The sequence below is a fragment of the Galleria mellonella genome, unplaced genomic scaffold, assembly GCF_026898425.1.
Source record: "Galleria mellonella isolate WM207_F2 unplaced genomic scaffold, CSIRO_AGI_GalMel_v1 utg132, whole genome shotgun sequence".
NCBI classification, from domain to species: Eukaryota; Metazoa; Arthropoda; class Insecta; order Lepidoptera; family Pyralidae; genus Galleria; species Galleria mellonella.
Genome location: NW_026441989.1, coordinates 4,785,026 through 4,807,362, shown reverse-complemented (window position 1 = coordinate 4,807,362; position 22,337 = coordinate 4,785,026). Strand labels below are relative to the sequence as shown.

The 22,337-nt window shown below is 32.5% G+C and overlaps 2 protein-coding genes across 4 annotated transcripts; both read left to right on the top strand.

The window, feature by feature from the left end:
• The first annotated feature begins 251 nt into the window (after positions 1 to 251).
• LOC113518109 (potential E3 ubiquitin-protein ligase ariadne-2) lies at positions 252 to 7,990 on the top strand. 3 transcript variants are annotated; one of them, XM_026902878.3, is made up of 9 exons: positions 252 to 345; positions 422 to 685; positions 757 to 1,003; positions 2,774 to 2,949; positions 3,055 to 3,240; positions 3,660 to 3,845; positions 4,606 to 4,722; positions 5,622 to 5,774; positions 7,667 to 7,990. In XM_026902878.3, exons 2-9 carry the CDS (start codon positions 464 to 466, stop codon positions 7,838 to 7,840), a joined length of 1,461 nt encoding a protein of 486 aa, XP_026758679.1. In that variant the 5' UTR covers positions 252 to 345; positions 422 to 463; the 3' UTR covers positions 7,841 to 7,990. The 3 variants fall into 3 exon arrangements, with proteins under 3 accessions (XP_026758679.1, XP_052758143.1, XP_026758678.1); XM_052902183.1 differs by lacking the exon at positions 422 to 685 and having other exon boundaries at positions 264 to 345; XM_026902877.3 differs by having other exon boundaries at positions 268 to 685.
• A 2,880-nt stretch (positions 7,991 to 10,870) lies between these two features.
• On the top strand, positions 10,871 to 21,514 carry LOC113518402 (DNA-directed RNA polymerase II subunit RPB1). The gene is made up of 7 exons (XM_026903308.3): positions 10,871 to 11,028; positions 11,968 to 12,237; positions 12,390 to 12,696; positions 15,512 to 15,803; positions 15,889 to 19,316; positions 19,395 to 19,586; positions 19,975 to 21,514. The coding sequence occupies exons 1-7, from the start codon at positions 10,948 to 10,950 to the stop codon at positions 21,108 to 21,110; spliced, it is 5,706 nt and encodes a 1,901-aa protein (XP_026759109.2). The 5' UTR covers positions 10,871 to 10,947; the 3' UTR covers positions 21,111 to 21,514.
• Positions 21,515 to 22,337: the final 823 nt, after the last annotated feature.

The following is a 22,337-nucleotide window of genomic DNA, read 5'->3' as shown; positions in this document are numbered from 1 at the left end:
TTTAAATGGAATAGTGACATCGTTTACACTATGGGTATACACTGGCGGAGTAGAGGTGAAGGATAATAGGTGAGATGAAACCAGGATAGTTCGTTCGTTATGAAGAACTTATTAACTATGATTAAACATGATTGACAAATTATTCCACGTTAATGAAGTCAATAAAATTTATTTTCTCTATTTCAAATCTCATTCCTGGTTCGTTCCTATTTATACTCCGATCCCTATTCACCCCATTTATGTTACCTATGTACTTGTATGTATTTATGTACTTTCTTTCCACTTAGCTACCTGCTTGATTGTATAAATACATAAGTACCTAGGATTTTATTATTTACAAAACAAGTAAGATTATTTTAATTGTTACAGTAAGGGACTGCATAAGCACATTTTTACATGGTACCCATTATACTCATTTTAGCATGTATTTCTTAATTTCTCCTTGAAACAACTACCTAGAAAAATGTCTGCTGAATCTGATATGGAATATTCTGATAACGATGGTGATGATTACGATTACTACGGCGAGCAAGATGACTGTGATATGGAAACTGTGGATCGAAGTAAATCAGATCCGGAATTCTTTTTATATTCTTGCTTGAAAGTGGAAGAAGTAGAGAAACTGTTGAATGAATCGATTGAATTGCTCAGCAATAGCCTTCAAATAACGCCTTCACTCGCCAAGGTTTGTGCACTTACCTATATTTGTTTATTTGTTCCTACATTGCAAATTGAATATATTTATATTTGTTGTAGGTAATGTTACATGCCTATGGATGGAATGCTCAAGAAATCATAAATAAGTATAGGGAGAATGCAAACGAGGTATTAGTATACAGTCGCGTAAAACCCCGCCTACCGGTGGGCCAGGCGAATAGCTCCCGAACAAATTGTGCTGTTTGTGCAAATACTCCACTGCTACACAAATACAGCGCTTTAGCTTGTGGCCATTACTTTTGCAATGATTGCTGGGCCATGCATTTTGAAGTACAAATAATGCAAGGTATGAACAGAATTAAGTTTTTGAGATTAATTTTACATCCAGGCTTACTTAATGTAAATTCAAAGATAATTGAAATATTTTACATTGAGAAGAGGAAGTATCAATATTCACATTGCATTTTTTTATTTCAGTAGTGTATTACTAGTGGTTTATTATCTTTTCATTATAATCTGTCTGAATACAATACATATTGCATTGATGCATAGTGTACTAGTCTGTTAAAAGACATGACTAATGATTGATTTTTTTATTAATTACTAGCTGTTTCCTGTAACTCTGTTTGCATGACCAAAATGTGTTCACTGACTTGGATAAATAGTAACCTATGTTCTTCTCCATCTCATATAATATGTGTATACTAAATTTCATTTTTATAATTATAATATTCATAAGGATTAAAGAATAAAATAAGGAATCTAAATCACAAAAAAAAACTATTATATTTCTTATTATACAATTAGAGGTGTTGAACTAGCAACAGTCCAGTCGAATTATTATTAAACAGTTGCAAATATTTTGTGAATGATTTTTTTTATGTAACCGAATGGCAAACAAGCTCATGGTCTGATGCAAAGTGGTAACCCATCACCCATAGACATGAATAATAGCATATAACAGAGTATTCTGTGTCATCCATAATTCATGATCATACATTGGCATTCCTGAGGACTAAGGTGTTATGTTTCTTTATCCTGTAATTTCTTGCCATATCCTATTGCTGTACATTTAGTATGATATAGAGTGTACTGGCTAAAAATAAAGTTTAGGAAAATACATTTTTGTAAAGGAAGTTTTGGATGATAGAATTTAGGATAAGTATAAAAAAGTTTGAACAATAGATATTGTTAAGTAGAGGACAGATGGTTATTTAATTAGACATTATCATATGTTATTAATTACCACCATTGTATATTAATTAATATCACTAATTGCTATATGATTTGTTTGTGTTTTGGACACAGGAAACAAATTTTAACTTTCATTCTTATTGAGTTATAAATATGAAAGTTTTGTAACAATGGATAGACTGGATGGATGGTTGTTTATTTGTTATTGATTTACACAAAAACTGCTGGCTTGATTGAAATTTGGTATATGGGAAGGTGATATCCTAACTTAGCACATAGAATATTTTATATATTAATTCATGCAAGTGAAGCTACAGGACATAGCTAGTAAATGAAAAAGTATAAGACATACATAGGCTTATACTTTATTATCTTGAAAATGGATCCCATACACCTTATTCAAATTTATTTACCTAATGTAATGCCTAAATTTGTATATGATGATTATAGTATTCCATGTGATGGATGGTTGTCATTTATTCCATAGGTAGTAAGTAGCACAGTAATAGTAAATGTCCTGGATAGTATAGAAAATGCTCAGTACTAAATTATTCAAAATTCAGTTCCAAAATTAACAATAATTTTCATTAACTTTAAAAAGAAAGAACTTCTCAATTCTGTTGTATTGTTTTATGTTTGTTACCTCATGTTAACTTGTTTGTTAACTCTGTCAATTCTAAATCAGTTTGGTAAATTTGTTATTTTTTTATCTGAAAGAATATACTTACAGTTTGGTCCCATAGAAATTATATATATAAAATAGATTCAGTAGTTTACATTTTCAAATCAAAATAACTATATTGTCACAACTGAAGTCTATTTTCTTTGTGGCACTTAATATATATGATATTATTTGTTTGTTCATTTATACACCAATGTATGAGTCAATAATAAACAAATTTATTAAAATATCCCATTTTAGGAGTATCAAATACTATACAATGTATGGCACAAGATTGTGAAGTGAGAGCACCTGAAGATTTTGTGTTATCACATGTTACTAAACCAACTCTAAGGGAACGCTATCAACAATTCATGTTTAAAGACCATGTCAAATCTCACCCTCAACTTCGATTTTGTCCTGGGCCTAATTGTCAGGTGAATATTTAGAATATTTTTTAATTTCATTTAATTAATTTGCTTTGTCTATAAATATTAATATTATATATGCTAGTTATAAATATGACACTTAAATATTTCAAGTGGATATTCCAAGCTTGGACTCGCGAGGGGGCTCGTCGTGTGGAGTGTCGTGGTTGCGAGCTTCTTACTTGTTTCTCGTGTGGTGCACCTCACCATGCACCCACTGACTGTGCCACCATTCGCCGTTGGCTTACTAAATGTGCTGATGATTCAGAAACTGCTAACTACATAAGTGCTCATACAAAGGTTTGTGTATATTTATAATAATGAAGTCTAACCTAAAGTTTATCACGTGGGTATATCAGATCTATAGAAAAAGTTTCCCTTTTCAATTTTATCTATAGTTTTAATATAAATTATTAATGTTATTGATTATCATCATCATATCAGCTTTTAATTATCCACTGCTGAACATAAGTTTCCCCTAAGGGGAGTTTTGCTAGTAGTTGCCACGCTTGGCGTGCGGAATTGGCAACTGCAGTTAGGACTTGGAGATGTTTTAGAGGGACATTGCTTCCTCCCTCCTACCTCGCCTTCCCTTAGTCGCCTTTTACGACACCTATGAGAAAGGAGGGGGTGGCCTATTCTATGCTGGGACCACACGGTACAGTCATTGATAATATTACTTAAATACTATAAAATATAATACATATTTTTAATTTCAGGATTGCCCGAAGTGTCAGATTTGTATAGAAAAGAATGGAGGTTGCAATCATATGCAATGTGGTGCATGCAGACATGATTTTTGTTGGGTTTGTTCAGGTGACTGGAAAACGCATGGATCTGAGTATTATGAATGTAGTCGGTACAAGGAGGACCCAAATTTGGCTAATGATAGTCAACATGCACAGGTACTATATATCCTATTAATGTTCTAGTGCTAAAGTTTGTAATGATGTATAGATAGATGCATGTTCTTTACTCTATCACGTAAAACCTGGATGGATTTGAATGAATTTTAATATACATGTAGGTTAGATTACTAACTTTGCACAAAGAATACTTTATATAGTAATTCATGCAGGTGAAGCCACAGGATACAGCTAATAGTATTATAAATCATGGTATTTAAAATTTGTATTTATAAAAATGTTCATACCTTTAAAATACTTCCATATAGAGTAATTGAAAGAAAAAAGATAGTATTAAGAGTACATTAATATTTTTGTGATAAATAGTATGAGAATAATATAAGTTTACATACCTATCAAACTTTGATCATAATAAGATAATAGTGTAATAAAAAATTGTATATATTTATTAATATTATATAAAATATTTAATATTATGTATTATTACCTGGATAACTAATACATTTACACTTTCAATGAGAATATTTAGCAGTTATTTTTATATAAATAACATTTTTGAAATAGTAATAGTATAATATTCTGTATAAATTGTTTGTCTTTAAAACTTCTCTTTTATCACTAACTATTTAGGATCTTTGTTATGTATTTTTTTTTTGTTTTTTAAAAAATATGCTGTAATTCAGTTATATAGAATTAACATTATAAGAAAGTGTTATTTTTTTAAATAAAAAATGTGGCTGGTAGTGGTATTAAGCTATCCTATTACAAGGTCTCGACCAATAATTATTTTTATTTCTAGGCAAGAGAAGCTCTGAAGAAATATTTGCATTATTATGAAAGATGGGAGAACCATGCTCGGTCATTAAAACTGGAGGAACAAACATTAGCCAGTCTAAAGAGTCGTATAAATCAAAAGGTACTATATATATATCACTTTTAATACTGTATTTATTGGAATGGTAATATGGAAAGTGACAACTATTACTTATAGATGTGAACAGTACCATAACATCATAACTGTTACATCTGCACAATAACTTATGCATTGCCTTTCAAGACACCATCATTCTGTAATTGTTGTGTGGTCCCGGCATAGAATGAGCCACCCTAGTAAAACTTTTACAGGGAGGCTTATGTTCAGCAGTGGATAGTTTTTTTTTTATGGGTGAAAATGGTATGGTAACTCTCCCTGCGCCAACGGGATACGCCGGTGGAGCACCAGTGAAGGGTGATAGATACGAATGAAAACAGGCCAGTTAGCTCATCATGATGAACTCAGGAATTATCCATGATATTTAACAGGGAGAACTACGAGGAGTTCGACCTGGTTGGGTATATTGGTAGCAATGGGATTCTCAGTCTCCATTACTAACAATCCCTTTCCCTCCAAATTTAGCAGTGGATAGTTAACGCCTGATATGATTATCCTGTAATTTCTTTGTATTTACAAACAGGGCCGGTCTGGCGCATTGAGTGATTTTTAGTGTTGGCGAAAAAAAATAACGTGGTCACCACATTTACTCAGGTGCCCCCGATCCAAATATTGACTGAGCCCAGCGCCTCCTCCTTTGATGAAGATAAAGAAAAAAAAATTATCAGTGATTTAGTATTGTACATTCTAAGTTCCGTTTGATGCTAAGTTTTCGCTGACCTCCCTTGAATCTTGATACTTCTGGGGACCGCCCAAATTAGACTTTTAAAGCCTGTACTGTTTAAAAACATGTTACTGCTACCATTTTCCATGAGGGGCGCCGTCAAATTGTTCGTCCTAAGTTACATAAAAAAATATTATATTCAATTACATTTTATTTGTAGGTAATGGCTGGTGAGGGAACTTGGATAGACTGGCAATATCTGTGGGATGCGGCAAGACTTTTAAAACGCTGTAGATATACCCTTCAATACACTTACCCCTATGCTTATTATATGGAAGTGGGCCCTAGAAAAGAACTATTTGAATATCAGCAGGTATGTATGTTTGATCATTATGGTTCTATGTTATAAGTTAACTCCTATCTTATTGCGGCCTATCCCTTTCTCATACTCTACTTATTCCTTGTTTTGTATATTTACATTGGAATTTTGTAATGAATGAAAATGCTTACAATAATAAGAGTCACACAAACACACCAACTACCTGTTTCTCAAACTAGGATAACACCTGTGTCGTAAAAAATCGGGCGATGAGCATCTAGAGACTCTAAATTTTATTTACCTAAAACACCGTGCCTGCCACTGCGCCAAGGTCGTTGAATTATTAGATGTTACGATAGAATGTCATACAGACCACGCGGTTACAATATGATATTGAAAACTGTATTTATAAATATTAGGATGGTGAACTAGTTGACCACTCATCATCTGCGTGCGTTTTGATCATAGATGTGTGTATTTGTACATTGAAACTAAATAATTGGTAACTATAGACAAAAAACGTTAATTAGGTATCTGTATATGCGACCTTATAACCTTAGATATTGATTTACAGTAATAGTTAAATTTATGTTTACTAGAAAATTAATTAAGTTTTCGTGTAAAAGCAATTTATAAAATTTATTAAGTCGGCAAAGGGCGCTTCAATGGGCTAAATTATGTTTTTATAAATTAGTTTGAAACAATCTCTTAAATATTAGGTTCAGCTAGATGTTCCGATGTAATCAATTTAGAGCATAGAATACCTGAATATTTAGAAGTAATTTTGAAAACAGTATATAAATGGTGATATGATTTTAAAACTTCGGACTGTGTCACTCCCTGTCAGCGTGCAGTTGGTTGTCTTGTGATAAATGACAGTTGTACTTTGAAACTACAAGCAAAACAATTTATATAGATGGAAGCTACTAATTTATTTAGACAGACCGACAGCAATATTGCTAATAATTAGTGCATGGAATTAGGTGCTCTTTATAGTTTCTAAAAAATAACATTAGTAAAGTTACTAAGTGGATGAATAAGGTTAGGATGTGCATTGATAAATCAGCCAAGACGAAAGATTAAATAAAAAATGAACTAAATAATTTAATTAATTACATAACTACTTATAAATGTTTAAATTCCCATTAATGTTTCTCAAATTATCATCCTCTCCCAGCTATTGCTTACCTAATTTGTATTTGATCAACTTGGATCTCTAATTATCTTTATATATGTATTTGCATTGTGGTTCAGGCATAGAATAGGCCACCCCTTCCTTTCCAGTAAGCGTCGTCATAAGCAACTAAGGGAAGGCGAGGGATGGGCAGCAGCATCCCTTTTAAAACATTTCCAAAGCCTAACTGCGGTTGTCAATCCGTCTGCTAAGCGTGCCAACTACTGGCAAAACCCTCTCAAGGAGGAGGCTTATGTTCAGCATAGGACAGTTAAAGGCTGATATAATGATGATGATTATTTTATAATAATAAATAATGGGATTAATAAATAATATAATTCACGGTAAATATTTTAAGAAATAGACAAATTTCTATATATACTTCTATTGTTTCTCCAAAATCTGGCTTGTGCATAACTATTATTTTTGCTTAAGTAATACCGTATATGCATAATACTCGTACTTATAATTTTTAAACGACGAAGTCTCAATTTGACTGTTTCTGTATGTATGTTACGCGATATCTTCGCCAATCCATATACAAATAGATACAAAACGGTTCCATATTATTGTCAGGAATTAAAGTACGCCATTTTTTATGGAATAAAATCTTAAATTGTTCTTAATAGTCGGTCCTTAGTAGGTATTTACTTTTTCTTAGGTAGCGACCGCTTGCGGTGACCGCTATACCTATTTATGTAAATATTTCAGCTCCAGTTTATTGTTGTAAAGGGTCAGCCAATTAATGATAATACTGTATTTTCCATTGTAGGCTCAATTGGAAGCAGAAATCGAAAATTTGTCCTGGAAAGTGGAAAGAGCAGAGACAACAGATCGTGGTGATTTAGAAAATCAAATGGATATAGCAGAAAAAAGACGCACTACATTATTAAAAGATTTTCTAGAATTTAACACAAATAACGCCTCCAGTAGTACTAAGGTGTAAATGAACTTATTTGCATTTGAATAATTAGTAACACAGTAAGGGTGGCGTGACACCATTGTGTAATATGTATTTGTAAGAGCTAGATCTTTTGTTCTGCCAAAGTATATTTATTACATTAACATAAATTTGCAATAAAATAGATAATACATATTTTTTGTTTTTTAATATTAGATTAGAAAGACACGGGAACAGGATTTTTTCGCAATGGAAACTAATAACCCCATTACTAGCAATAGATCCTGCCAGGTTAACCTCTATCCCGTTCCTCCTCAAGTCCGTCCGTCAAGTCATTGTAGCTAAATCCTATTAAATTAATCACGATGGGGCATCTGATTTGATTACATAGGAGGGAAAGGAAGTATTAGTAACAGGGATGAACAATCCTATTCCATACAATATTCCCTCTTATTTCGATCTGTGCATGGTACCTCCAAAAATCGTTGAATTCGTCGTAATGGGCTAACTGACCTGCTTTCAACCTCGCATATCATATCATTGGTGTCCCACCATTGTATGTAGATTAAATCATCCTTATATGGACGTCAATGTTTCCTTCACCAAATTTCTAAACGCTCGCTGATTTTACGCTTTTTACAGGTTATTATTACCTATTTAATAAATAGGCACTACACTATTACTTTTAAACGATTATTTAATGTAAAAATTAGTTATGTATTACGATTTCATATTTTTTTTAATGCCATCAGTAATAAGGTGGTGATCGTTAAAATTAGTGTGACTCAATAGCAGATAATAAGAAAAATTTGAATGACGGGTCTCAATTATAATATCTCCTTTTAACTATAAAAACCATGCCATTTGAAAAATCCCTGGTGTAGATACGCAACGACGCAATGGACAAGAAAATCTTATCGTATCGCCGATAAAATTGCAGTGTTTCTTCCAACTTAGACAATAGCAAAATCTTTACAGCCCCGATGGAGCCATAATATAAAAAAGAGGAATAGAAGCCGAAATATTTTTTTTTTATTTCTGGCGTCACCCAAAAACTACGGTACTAAATTGAATGTGGTTTTCAGTGTTGTATTCCTGATGGTCTAACTTAAAAATCTGGTCTGTTTTATTATGATTCGCTATCTATAAGTGGTTTATTTGTTATGTCTTTTTTTTCTATTTATGAAATTTACTTTCGTAAAGTAATGGGCAAAATTTTGTTCTCCTAGTTTTGTAGAGGCAGCAGCAACCTCCATTCGCTAATTGCTTTTAGATAATACAAAATAAATTAATAGCAATTAAATTTATATGTCTGTATTTCTGTATAGTAGCGATGAATAGAATAGAATAAATATTTATTGTGAGCTGTACATTAAAATTTTTCGTATGATGTTATTAACGTCTTAAAGAAAAACAGCCTATCCATACATCGGGCATACAATATAATTAATTACATAACATGAACTATTTTACAATCACACAACAAAATCGTTAATTAAATTGAAAATAAAATAAAGAACGTCAATCAGCAGTCACAAACTAACTCATGGTCACCATTAGAATATATTAATGATCATCTTATATATTAATTAAATTATTTATAATGTCAATATAAAAAAATGTCAAAGAGCAAAGAATTAATTCAAATTGTAAAAAGCATTTTCAAGTAGCCATTTTTTAAATAATAATTTGAATTTATTATTAGGCACTTCTTTTAGATTATTTGGCAAATGATTGTATATTTTTATAGCCATTATATAATTTTTATAGCCATAGATGCGCGATTCTACTAATCCGACTACTAATTTTATTCATCCAACTACTAATGTTAGCCAAATACTAATATAGTCCGATTATATTAGTCGGGCATTCAACTATTAATTTTATATTTATTAGTAGTCGTTGATGTACAAATCGACACGAACATAACTTAGGCATGTGTGATTTTGTCAATTTAAATTTAGTAAAAAAATATAAATTTTTACTAAAAGTAATTAAAGTAAATAAAATTTTAGGAAAAATATTTATTATAATATATATAATATATATATAATAACTATTGCAATTTGGTATAAATATAATATATTTATACCAAATTGCAATAGTTATTATTTAAATAAGCAGGAAAGTAAGTAATTAAGGAATTATTATTACTTATATTATGACATTAATGTATTTACTGCCGTTTTTTTCGTCGTTATTTTCGACATAATGATAAGTAGTGGATGGACTTGGTGGTAGTAAATACAGATGAAGGATATTGTTGCAATTAGTTTTTATTTAGTAAAATCATTCGAATACTCGTAATATTCGAGTTAGTATGTTACTAGTATAGTAATTGCATTAAAAAATTAGTAATTACTAATTATTTGAATAATAAAATCATTCGGATTCGTACATTGCTACTGTACCTATTATAGCATGTGGCTCTTTTACCTGAAAAAGAAATAGTTAAATTTATACAATATTATAACAATTCTAAGAACAAGGAATTACATAGAAAGAATGATAAATAAATATCAATATGAACAAACATTTTACATACACATTTTTTATACACTAGCCTGTTATGAATTGAGACAAATAGTAACTGATGGTGTATCTTTTGTCCTCTTTTTACTAATTATATTTGCATAAAAAGAAAGGAGGAATTATATTATTTATGTTTTTATTTTATCATTCCTTCTATGTAATTCCTTGTTCTTAGTCTACGAACTTATAAAAAAGGCCGTTGTGTTTTTCTCTCTCTAACGCATTGGCATTGTCATAAATACAACGAGCAACACACAATGTGAATTAAGCATTCCATGTATTCTATTTCGAAATCTTTAGCAACGACAGTTTATCACCATACAAAACGTTTAGTATTATTCATCTCTTCTATTTAGATTTCAACATTAGAAGAACTCTCATTTACCTTAGTATTAAAGTATATTATATGAAGTCTATGGGATTTACTAAAATGGAACAAGAATAATTTATTACCAGAAATTGACTGATGACAGCAGATTTATTATATCGGTGCGGGAAAAACAGAACAAAAAAAAATATGAATGTCAAATCGTATGAAGTTTACGATCATAGACAAAAATATCTATGGTAGTGAGTACCTGTAAAATCACCAAATCTGTATCTTTAGTTTAGTCAACAAAATGGCTACGACCAATGACTCAAAGGCGCCATTGCGCCAAGTAAAAAGAGTACAATTTGGTATATTATCTCCAGATGAAATCGTAAGTTCTAATTTTAATGATATTAATTTTTTTTAGGTTTTGGTTTTATTTTATTCACTGGCATACACACGTGTATGCCAGTGAATAAGTATCTTCCATTATGAATATGAAGTTATGTCTTATCAGCTTGTAATTCCAACTTTGTATTGACGTGATGAAATAAATATATAGGAAATTAATGGTTTTTGTCATTCATGATTGTCATCACAGATACTTCATCAGTCCAGTATCTTGTAATATGAAAAAACTCACATGGAACAAGCATGTTTGAATGTTTTTGTTGCACAATATTATAAAAGAACACAAGCTGTAGTAGTACATAAATCTAAACATGAACGTAAAAGCGGATGTATGTAAAGCCTCGAATAAGGCTACAAGATAAGGAGAGCAAAACTGAATAAAAAGGAAATGTTTATTTAGGCCTTTTTCCCTTTGAATTGAGCTGATATCATCATGCATATCTCGTATGGTTTTCTACCAGTTTGTGTTTAATATACACTTAATATTATGTTTATACATTAGTTTATCTTTTTAATTGCTTGTAGATATGAATAGTATCATAGTCAAGTAATGTTTATTTATTATTAGTATGTCTAAGTACTACATAAATTTATTTTAGTTTATATTTATGCCCTACACAAATTAAAACAGTGATACATGCACAGCTGATTAGTTGCAGGTATATGAATGCATCAGAAGTTTCAAGTAGACACCTTTTCTATGATTTATATTTTGTACCTGAATAAAATGGGTAAACACATATTATGACAATTTTAATCTACACTAACAAATCTGTAGAATACAGCTAATATGAAATATATTAGAAATAGTATATGTGTAAAATAAGAACAATGAAGCACTGTAGATTCCTCTACCTGTATATATCAAGTATCTATGTCTAAAGTGTATCTTGTGTATTAAAAGAAATATCATTTTTAGCGACGTATGTCAGTCACAGAAGGGGGGATACGCTTCCCCGAAACAATGGAAGGTGGAAGACCCAAGCTTGGAGGACTTATGGATCCTCGACAAGGGGTGATTGATAGGAGTTCCAGATGCCAGACTTGTGCTGGAAACATGACAGAATGTCCTGGACATTTCGGACACATTGATCTGGCAAAGCCAGTGTTTCACATAGGTTTTATAACAAAGACAATAAAAATATTAAGATGCGTTTGTTTTTATTGTTCAAAATTGCTAGTGAGCCCGGTAAGATATATTTTGTTAACATTTATTACCTATTATGAAATTGATATTTTTACTGTTTTAACTTTCCTTGTTTGTATTTGCTGTAGAGATAAATGATTTATTTATCTATTAGCTTGTCTGAAAATATTTTAACTTGTATTTTTTAATTGTAGACTAATCCAAAAATAAAGGAAGTTGTTATGAAATCAAAAGGACAGCCACGTAAAAGATTGACATATGTATATGACTTGTGTAAAGGTAAAAATATATGTGAAGGGGGTGAAGATATGGATATAGGGAAAGAAGGAGAAGAAGGCAAAAGAGGATCAGGCCATGGTGGGTGTGGTCATTATCAGCCATCTATCAGGCGACAAGGGTTAGACCTTACAGCAGAATGGAAGCATGCTAATGAAGATACTCAGGAAAAGAAAATTACTATAACAGCAGAAAGAGTATGGGAAATTCTCAAACATATCACAGGTAATATATATGTATATATAAATTAATTAAATTCATCTCTTCATCTCTCAATCTACTCATATTTTAACACTACATTCTTCTGAAACCCTTTCTCTTATGACTCCTCATTTTACTAAATTTTTTCATAATTGCTTTACTGCTTCTAGTGTTAAGTTATAACATTTATTACCAGTTCCTATTAGAACTGCAAAATCCATTAAAGCTTTCAGGCGACAAGTAAAAGATTACCTTCTTTCTATCTGACAGGTTCTTCATTTGACAAATTGAATTTTTTTTATTTATGTACTTATATAATAGCTTATTTTATGTTAATAATATTTTGCCTGTAATTATATCTTATATATAAAATTCTCATGTCACGGTGTTTGTTACCAAACTCCTCCGAAATGGCTTTACCGATTTTTATGAAATTTTGTGTGTATATTGGGTAGGTCTGAGAATCGGCCAACATCTATTTTTCATACCCCTCAATAATAAGGGTGACCCTCCCCAAAAAAAAATTTTTTTTTGACAAATTTTTCCATTTTTATTTTATTATGATTTAGCATTGAAAAATACATACAACCTCAAATTTTCACCGTTTTACGATCAACTCCTGTTTTTTAATCGCGATTTTTATATGCTGCAATAGGGTTGCAAGATGGTAGTCCAATATAATAATTGTAGTACAATAAATTTTCATGTATAGTTCTAAAAATAATGTATATGGTAAAACCGAGTCAGCTATATATATATATATATATATATATATATATATATATATATATCTGTGCCTCTAGTGAGAAAGGGTTCAATTCAAAATGGTCACTTTTCAGGAGAGCCAAAAAACTATTTTAAATAAAGAAAAAAAATTCTGCTGCTTTTATTATTTGCTAATTGAACAAGTCAATGATTGCATTTATAGTAATTTTTTCTCCTCTTTCTTATGAAATTGTCGGTTTTTGTGTAAAACCTATAGTTTTAAAAATAATTCTATTATACCTAATCACACTTAACAAAAATATTAAAATTATGATGTGAAAATAGTTTTAAGTTGAATTAAAACTATTTTATTGAAGTATTGAAGAAAAACAATGATGTGTATTTTACGATATAAAAAAATAATCGCTATTAAATGGTGTAAAAGGGTTCAAATCGAACTGTTTCATTTTACAAAAATAATTTTTGTAAAATATTGTAGTTTTATTTCTAATTATGACTTTTTTACCACAAATATTTTGTTAATTGTAGCCTTTTACATGTTTACTATCTCTATTGTTTTTAAAGATATCGTAACGATTCTTATACCATTCGAAAGAGAAAAATTTGCTTATTTAAAGTAGCCTAAAAAAGAAAAAGGCTATAACTTGAGTTATACCCTTTCTCACTAGAGGCACAGATATATATATATATATATATATATTCTTTATTGCACTTGTAAGTTACATATAAAATAGGTAGTTATATAGATTTCGGGTATAACGCCGGTAAAGGGACCACTCTATTTTCGTCGCTATATCTGGAAGTCGTTATAGGCAAAGATAAAGAGATATAGACATGTACACATGTATAGTATCTTCGTACAAGTCAGCATTGTTTTCAATTTTGAAATGATTTTCGCCTTTTTTTTTTAACAGTGAATGTGCGTCGAGGCAGTTATACTTATCCAAAAGTTTATTAAACTCAGTTGCTATTCAATATCACTTTGTAACTGAACCATAAATTCAACTCCGAAACGTACACATTTCCCTACCTACGTAGCTGATAGTTATAACCAATAGGTAAAGGTATCCATACTTGCTGACCATCTGTATGAATGTAAACAAAAGGTTAGAAATGTTTGTGAAAGAAAGAAATCTTGTTGTCTCTTCGGCGGCCTACTTCGGTCGCAATATCTGCATGGGATTTCTAGGAATTTGTTACAAATGATTCATTAGAAACAGTCGCTACACCCGAATTCGGCGTTACATCCAAAGTCGCTATAGCCTCATTAATTTTGTACTAAAAATACTTTAAATTCAAGGGATTTAAATTTAACGTCGCTATAGGTAAATGGTTGCTACAACTAAGGTCGTAATAAATGAAATCCACTGTAATTGTTTTCCTTAATGTTTAAGTTTAAGCTGTTATTTCAAACTTCTTTAATTGTACAATTTTATCATACCTACTTGTAGGACAATTAGACTTTTACCCTAAAGTTGTCTTGAAAAAATTGCTTTCAGCAATAAGACTGCCTTACTATATTATTTATACAATTGTATCATCATATTAATCATGTTATTTATTTCCTATATTGTGTAATACAAATAAAGTATACAGGGGGAAAGGGATTGTTAGTAATGGAGACTGAGAATCCCATTCCTCGCGGTTCCCCCTGGATACAATCATGGTTAATTCCTGATGAATTCATCATGATTGGCTAACTGACCTGTTTTCATTCTCATCAATCACCCTTCACTGGTGCTCCGCTAGCGTATCCCGTTAGCGAAGGTGGGGTTACCATACCATTTTCACCCATAAAAAAATAAAGTATACACATTAATTCATATATATAACATTGCTGTTAGTATAGGTAAAAACCGAAATATGTTTAAAATAATGATTTTACAGTTTATTTTATCATTTATATATAGTTGCTACTTTTCACTTAATTTTTCCAAATTGCAGCTAGATTGTGTTACCACTTGTTATATTCAGAATAATATAGGAAGTAACTAAAAGAATAAATATAGCAAAATGAGAAGTGGATTATTTAATATAATAATAATTATCATGAATGTAAATGGCACTTTTGATCTCTCCTGTCTTTTGTAGTGATTACAGTTATTTTTTTCAGACGAAGAATCTTTCATATTAGGCATGGATCCCAAATTTGCTAGACCTGACTGGATGATAGTTACAGTACTTCCTGTTCCACCATTGTCAGTAAGACCTGCTGTAGTTATGTTTGGTGCTGCTAAAAATCAAGATGATCTGACTCACAAACTTTCTGACATAATAAAGGCAAACAATGAATTAATGAGAAATGAACAGTCTGGAGCAGCGGCCCATGTGCTTGCTGTGAATATCAGAATGTTACAGTTTCATGTTGCCACATTTGTGGATAATGATATGCCTGGTATGCCAAAGTAAGTAATTTATATTATAAAAGTTCAAAAAAATTATTGAAATTAATGTGTTTTCAATTTTATAATTTCTTTATGTGATTTACAGAGCTATGCAGAAGTCTGGTAAACCTTTGAAAGCTATAAAGGCACGTCTCAAAGGAAAAGAGGGCAGAATTAGAGGAAATCTTATGGGAAAACGTGTGGACTTTTCAGCTCGTACTGTCATTACACCTGATCCAAATTTACGTATTGATCAAGTTGGTGTACCACGATCAATTGCACAAAATTTAACATTCCCTGAATTAGTGACTCCTTTTAATATTGACAGAATGCAGGAACTTGTTAGGAGAGGAAATGCACAATACCCTGGAGCTAAATATATAGTACGAGACAATGGTGAAAGAATAGATTTAAGATTTCATCCCAAACCATCTGATTTGCACTTACAATATGGTTATAAAGTGGAACGCCATTTACGAGATGATGATCTCGTTATTTTCAATCGACAGCCTACATTACATAAAATGAGTATGATGGGTCACAGGGTCAAAGTATTGCCTTGGTCAACATTTCGTATGAATTTGAGTTGTACGTCCCCATACAATGCTGATTTTGATGGAGATGAAATGAATTTGCATGTACCACAGTCTATGGAAACTCGTGCGGAGGTTGAAAATATTCACATTACACCAAGACAGATTATTACTCCACAAGCTAACAAACCTGTAATGGGTATTGTGCAGGATACTTTGACAGCTGTAAGAAAAATGACAAAACGCGATGTCTTTTTAACAAAAGAACAGGTAATGAATCTACTGATGTTCCTTCCCACATGGGATGGCAAAATTCCACAACCCTGCATTTTAAAACCACAACCTTTATGGACTGGAAAACAAATATTTACTCTTATTATTCCTGGTAATGTAAATATGATTAGAACCCATTCTACACATCCTGATGAAGAAGATGATGGACCATATAAATGGATTTCACCAGGAGACACTAAAGTAGTGGTGGAACATGGAGAGCTTCTTATGGGAATCTTATGTAAGAAGTCACTTGGTGCTTCAGCTGGTTCTTTGCTGCATATTTGCATGTTAGAATTAGGCCATGAAGTAGCAGGACGATTTTATGGAAATATTCAAACAGTAATTAATAACTGGCTTTTATTGGAGGGTCATTCTATTGGTATCGGTGACACTATTGCTGATCCACAGACATATCAAGAGATTCAGCGTGCTATTGTGAAGGCCAAAGATGATGTCATAGAAGTTATTCAGAAAGCTCACAACATGGAATTAGAGCCTACACCTGGTAATACTCTCAGACAAACATTCGAAAATCAAGTAAATCGTATTTTGAATGACGCTCGTGACAAAACTGGTGGTTCAGCTAAAAAATCCTTGACAGAATATAACAATCTGAAGGCTATGGTAGTAGCTGGTTCTAAAGGTTCAAATATTAATATTTCTCAAGTTATTGCTTGTGTGGGTCAACAAAACGTTGAAGGTAAACGAATTCCATTTGGATTTCGGAAGAGAACTTTGCCGCACTTTATTAAAGATGACTATGGTCCAGAATCCAGAGGATTTGTAGAAAATTCTTATCTTGCTGGGTTAACGCCATCCGAGTTTTATTTCCACGCTATGGGAGGTCGTGAGGGTCTCATTGATACAGCTGTCAAAACTGCCGAAACAGGGTATATTCAGCGTCGTCTTATAAAGGCTATGGAGTCCGTAATGGTACATTACGATGGGACAGTTCGTAATTCTGTTGGCCAACTTATTCAGTTAAGATATGGTGAGGACGGATTGGCTGGTGAAACAGTAGAATTCCAAAATCTTCCTACTGTGAAATTGTCTAACAAGGCATTTGAAAAGAAATTCAAATTTGATCCTTCAAATGAGAGATATCTCAAGAGGATTTTCAATGAAGATATTATTAAAGAATTAACAGAGTCAGGTTATGTTATTGCTGACCTAGAAAGTGAATGGGAACAATTATCTAAAGACAGAGAAATTCTTCGCCAAATTTTCCCCAGTGGGGAGTCAAAAGTTGTGTTGCCTTGTAATTTTAAACGAATGATCTGGAATGTACAAAAGATTTTCCACATAAACAAAAGAATGCCAACAGATTTAAGTCCAATAAAAGTTATACAAGGTGTAAAAGACCTTCTTAAAAAGTGTGTGATTGTGGCAGGAGAAGACCGTTTATCTAAACAAGCTAATGAGAATGCAACATTGTTGTTTCAATGTTTGGTCAGGTCTACCTTATGCACTAAATTTGTATCTGAAGAATATAGATTGTCTAGCGAAGCTTTTGAGTGGCTAATAGGAGAAATAGAAACCCGTTTCCAACAAGCCCAAGTAAATCCTGGTGAAATGGTTGGTGCATTGGCTGCTCAGTCTCTTGGTGAGCCTGCTACTCAGATGACATTGAACACTTTCCATTTTGCTGGAGTATCGTCTAAAAATGTAACCCTTGGTGTGCCACGTCTAAAAGAAATTATTAACATTTCTAAGAAACCAAAAGCACCGTCTTTAACTGTATTCTTAACAGGAGGTGCTGCTAGAGATGCTGAAAAGGCTAAAAATGTTCTTTGTCGATTAGAGCACACAACATTGCGAAAGGTTACAGCAAATACGGCTATTTACTATGATCCTGAGCCGCAAAATACTGTTATTGCTGAAGATCAAGAATTTGTAAACGTGTATTATGAAATGCCTGATTTTGATCCTACTAAAATATCGCCATGGCTATTACGTATTGAATTAGATCGGAAGAGGATGACTGATAAGAAACTTACTATGGAACAAATAGCTGAAAAAATTAATGCTGGATTTGGAGATGACTTAAATTGTATTTTCAATGATGACAATGCAGAAAAGCTTGTTTTACGTATAAGAATTATGAATAATGAAGAAAACAAATTCCAAGATAATGATGAAGAAACAGTAGACAAAATGGAAGACGACATGTTTTTGAGATGCATAGAAGCTAACATGTTATCGGATATGACATTGCAAGGCATAGAGGCCATAGCAAAAGTGTACATGCATTTGCCTCAAACAGAAGCCAAAAAGCGAATTATTATTACAGAACAAGGAGAATTTAAGGCTATTGCTGAATGGTTACTTGAAACTGATGGTACTTCATTAATGAAAGTACTCTCGGAACGTGATGTTGATCCTATCAGAACTTTCAGTAACGACATTTGTGAAATATTCCAAGTATTAGGCATTGAAGCTGTACGTAAATCAGTAGAGAAGGAAATGAATGCGGTTTTGCAATTCTATGGTTTATACGTGAACTACCGTCATCTTGCCTTGCTTTGTGACGTTATGACTGCAAAAGGTCATCTCATGGCTATTACACGTCACGGCATTAATAGACAAGATACGGGAGCCTTGATGAGATGTTCCTTCGAAGAAACGGTGGACGTGTTGTTGGAGGCAGCCGGCCATGCTGAAGTCGATCCCATGAGAGGTGTATCAGAGAACATTATTATGGGACAATTGCCGAGAATGGGAACTGGTAAGATATAATTTCTTAGTAGATATATTATTGGTAATTGTTTATTATTATTTATTTATAAATAAATTATCTATTCAGGATGTTTCGATTTACTACTTGATGCTGAGAAATGCAAGCACGGAATGGAGATGGGAGGACTTGGAGTTGGAATGGGAGTTGGTGGTGGAATGTACTTTGGTGTTGGAACACCATCCATGACACCCCTTATGACTCCATGGTCTACACAGAACACACCTGGATATGGCAGTAGTGTCTGGTCTCCAGGTCAAGGTATAACATAACTTTTTTTTATTATAAAGTCTACTCGCTTTCAAGAATTAAGAATAACATAGGTATAATTCTAGATGAGACAGAAGTATTTGTTGATGGTTATAATAATACTTAACGTAACACTTCTACATGTACCACTCAGCATATTTGAATATATAACGGTCGGTGGCAAATTTACCGCTTGCATTATTATTAATTTTGTTTGTTAACGGTGTTCTCCTCACCGGGAAATTAGTTGGAAATTTAATTTGTCTTAGATTTTGCTATTGGCTAGACTTGAACTTATGACTATTGGGGTCTAGAATTTTGGGTATTATGCCACTAGGACACGACAATTTCTATTGACATTACAATTTAATAAAATAATTCCATAATTTATTAATTGCAGTTGGCAGCAGTATGACGCCTGGTGGCCCATCATTCTCACCTTCTGGTGCATCAGATGCATCTGGATTGTCGCCAGCATACAGCGCATGGTCTCCTCAACCTGGATCTCCAGGCTCTCCTGGGCCGCCGCTGTCGCCCTATGCATCTCCAGCAGGAGCGTCTCCATCGTATTCACCTACAAGTCCTGTATATGCGCCAGCTTCTCCCAGTCTAACACCGACATCGTCACATTACCCTCCGACCAGTCCTTCATACTCTCCTACATCTCCGAACTATTCTCCTACTTCACCTATATATTCGCCAACTTCTCCAAGTTATTCGCCCACATCACCTGGTTATTCGCCCACGTCTCCTTCTTACTCGCCAACATCACCTAGCTATTCACCGACTTCTCCTAGTTACTCACCTACTAGTCCAGCTTATTCTCCAACTTCCCCAAGTTATTCACCCACATCACCTAGTTACTCACCAACTAGTCCGTCATATTCGCCGACTAGTCCATCATATTCTCCAACAAGTCCATCATATTCTCCAACATCCCCTGGTTACTCGCCCACGTCTCCTAGCTATTCTCCAACAAGCCCAGTTTATAGTCCAGCTTCGCACAGTTACTCACCATCTTCACCAAATTATACCCCGACATCCCCTGCTTATTCACCAACGAGTCCTTCTTATTCACCAACATCTCCGGCATATTCTCCAACTTCACCAAATTATTCGCCTTCATCACCAAAATACACACCGACGTCACCAAATTATTCACCTACATCGCCGTCACTTGCTGGTGGCAGTCCTACTTATTCACCTACGAGCCCGCAATATTCACCTACAAGTCCTCAGTATTCTCCTACTAGTCCAGCATATTCACCGTCGTCTCCGCAACACCCTGGAAGTATGCGTTATTCGTCCTCACCAAATTATTCTCCATCGTCACCGAATTATTCGCCGTCATCGCCGGGCTATTCACCATCATCGACAAAGTATTCGCCGACATCCCTAACTTATACCCCAACATCTCCTAACTATTCACCTTCATCTCCTGCGTATTCTCCAAATTCCGCTGGTCCCTCAACATACTCCCCCAATTCGCCTACATATTCTCCGACTTCACCTGTCTACGACGATAGTGACGATTAAGTATCAATTAACTCGCCTACATTTTTATTATATTATATACTTTTTTTAAAATATTGTATTTAGTTTCATTACGTTAGTTATGAATACGTTGGAAAATGGGACTTGTATTATTCGATATTCTACCTAGAAAGAGATTCAAAATGATTTAAATGCTATTAAATATTTTGCAATTTACTTAATTTTTAAAATAATTATATTTAGTTAATGTTGTTATATAATAAGAGTTAATATACACGTGACTATCTTTGTTAATATTAGGAGTATAATGTTCATATAATTTTGGATTTGGAATAATTCCTATTTTTGATAGATCGAGGTAAAGAATTTAAGCTAGATTTAATTAGGTTATAGTAAATTTGTCTTATAATTATTATGAAGTGAAATTAAAATATAAATAATTATAATTGTTTTTTATTTTTTCGTATTTGATATAACTTTATTTTTTGAAACTTCTTAGACAATCTCAAAATTAATACGTCAGTAAAGGTGATACTAAGTTCCTTTTTACGAATCGATTTTGTTTATCTCGGTGGTGGTTGGTGCCGGTGGAGAGACATGTGCTCTTATGTAACACAAAAACTATGTCGATTTCGAATTGATTCTGTTAATTTTTATTATAAAATATTTACTTCAATATTGTTTCATATCTAATTTTATCAGAGGTGAAGGCTATATAATAAAATTGTAATTAGACGATGTTTGAATGTAGAATATTTGAGAAATATTCATATAAGAGTAAAAGAAGCCAAAAGATTTTACAATTTTTGGCGGTCTGTCTGCGTTATTAACATAACTAAAAACTATTGTATCAAATTCCGGTTTTCATAGTCATGTTCCTTAAGGTTACCAACTATACCATTTACTGAGTTTTGTAGTCCTTTTTCGCAAACCGTTCTCTTTTCAAATCCTATACTCTGAAAGTATTGATTTGTATGATTTTATACTTATTTGTATTTCTAAAACATTTTTTTTAGATTTTATTAAAATATAATATTATTAATTAAATATTTACTGACAATTTTCTCTTTGAAGAAATTCGAATAGTAAATTTATATTTAAATGAAAAATTGAAGAAATGGAACGATGAGAAAATAGAACTTGACAAAAGATGGGTAGAAATCTTTCATCATTTTAGAGTAGAACATACCCCACATGAAAATTTTAAAGTTTTAATAGAAATTTCCTTATGTTGTCCAGGCACTAATGCTGCTTTTGAAAGCGTATTTT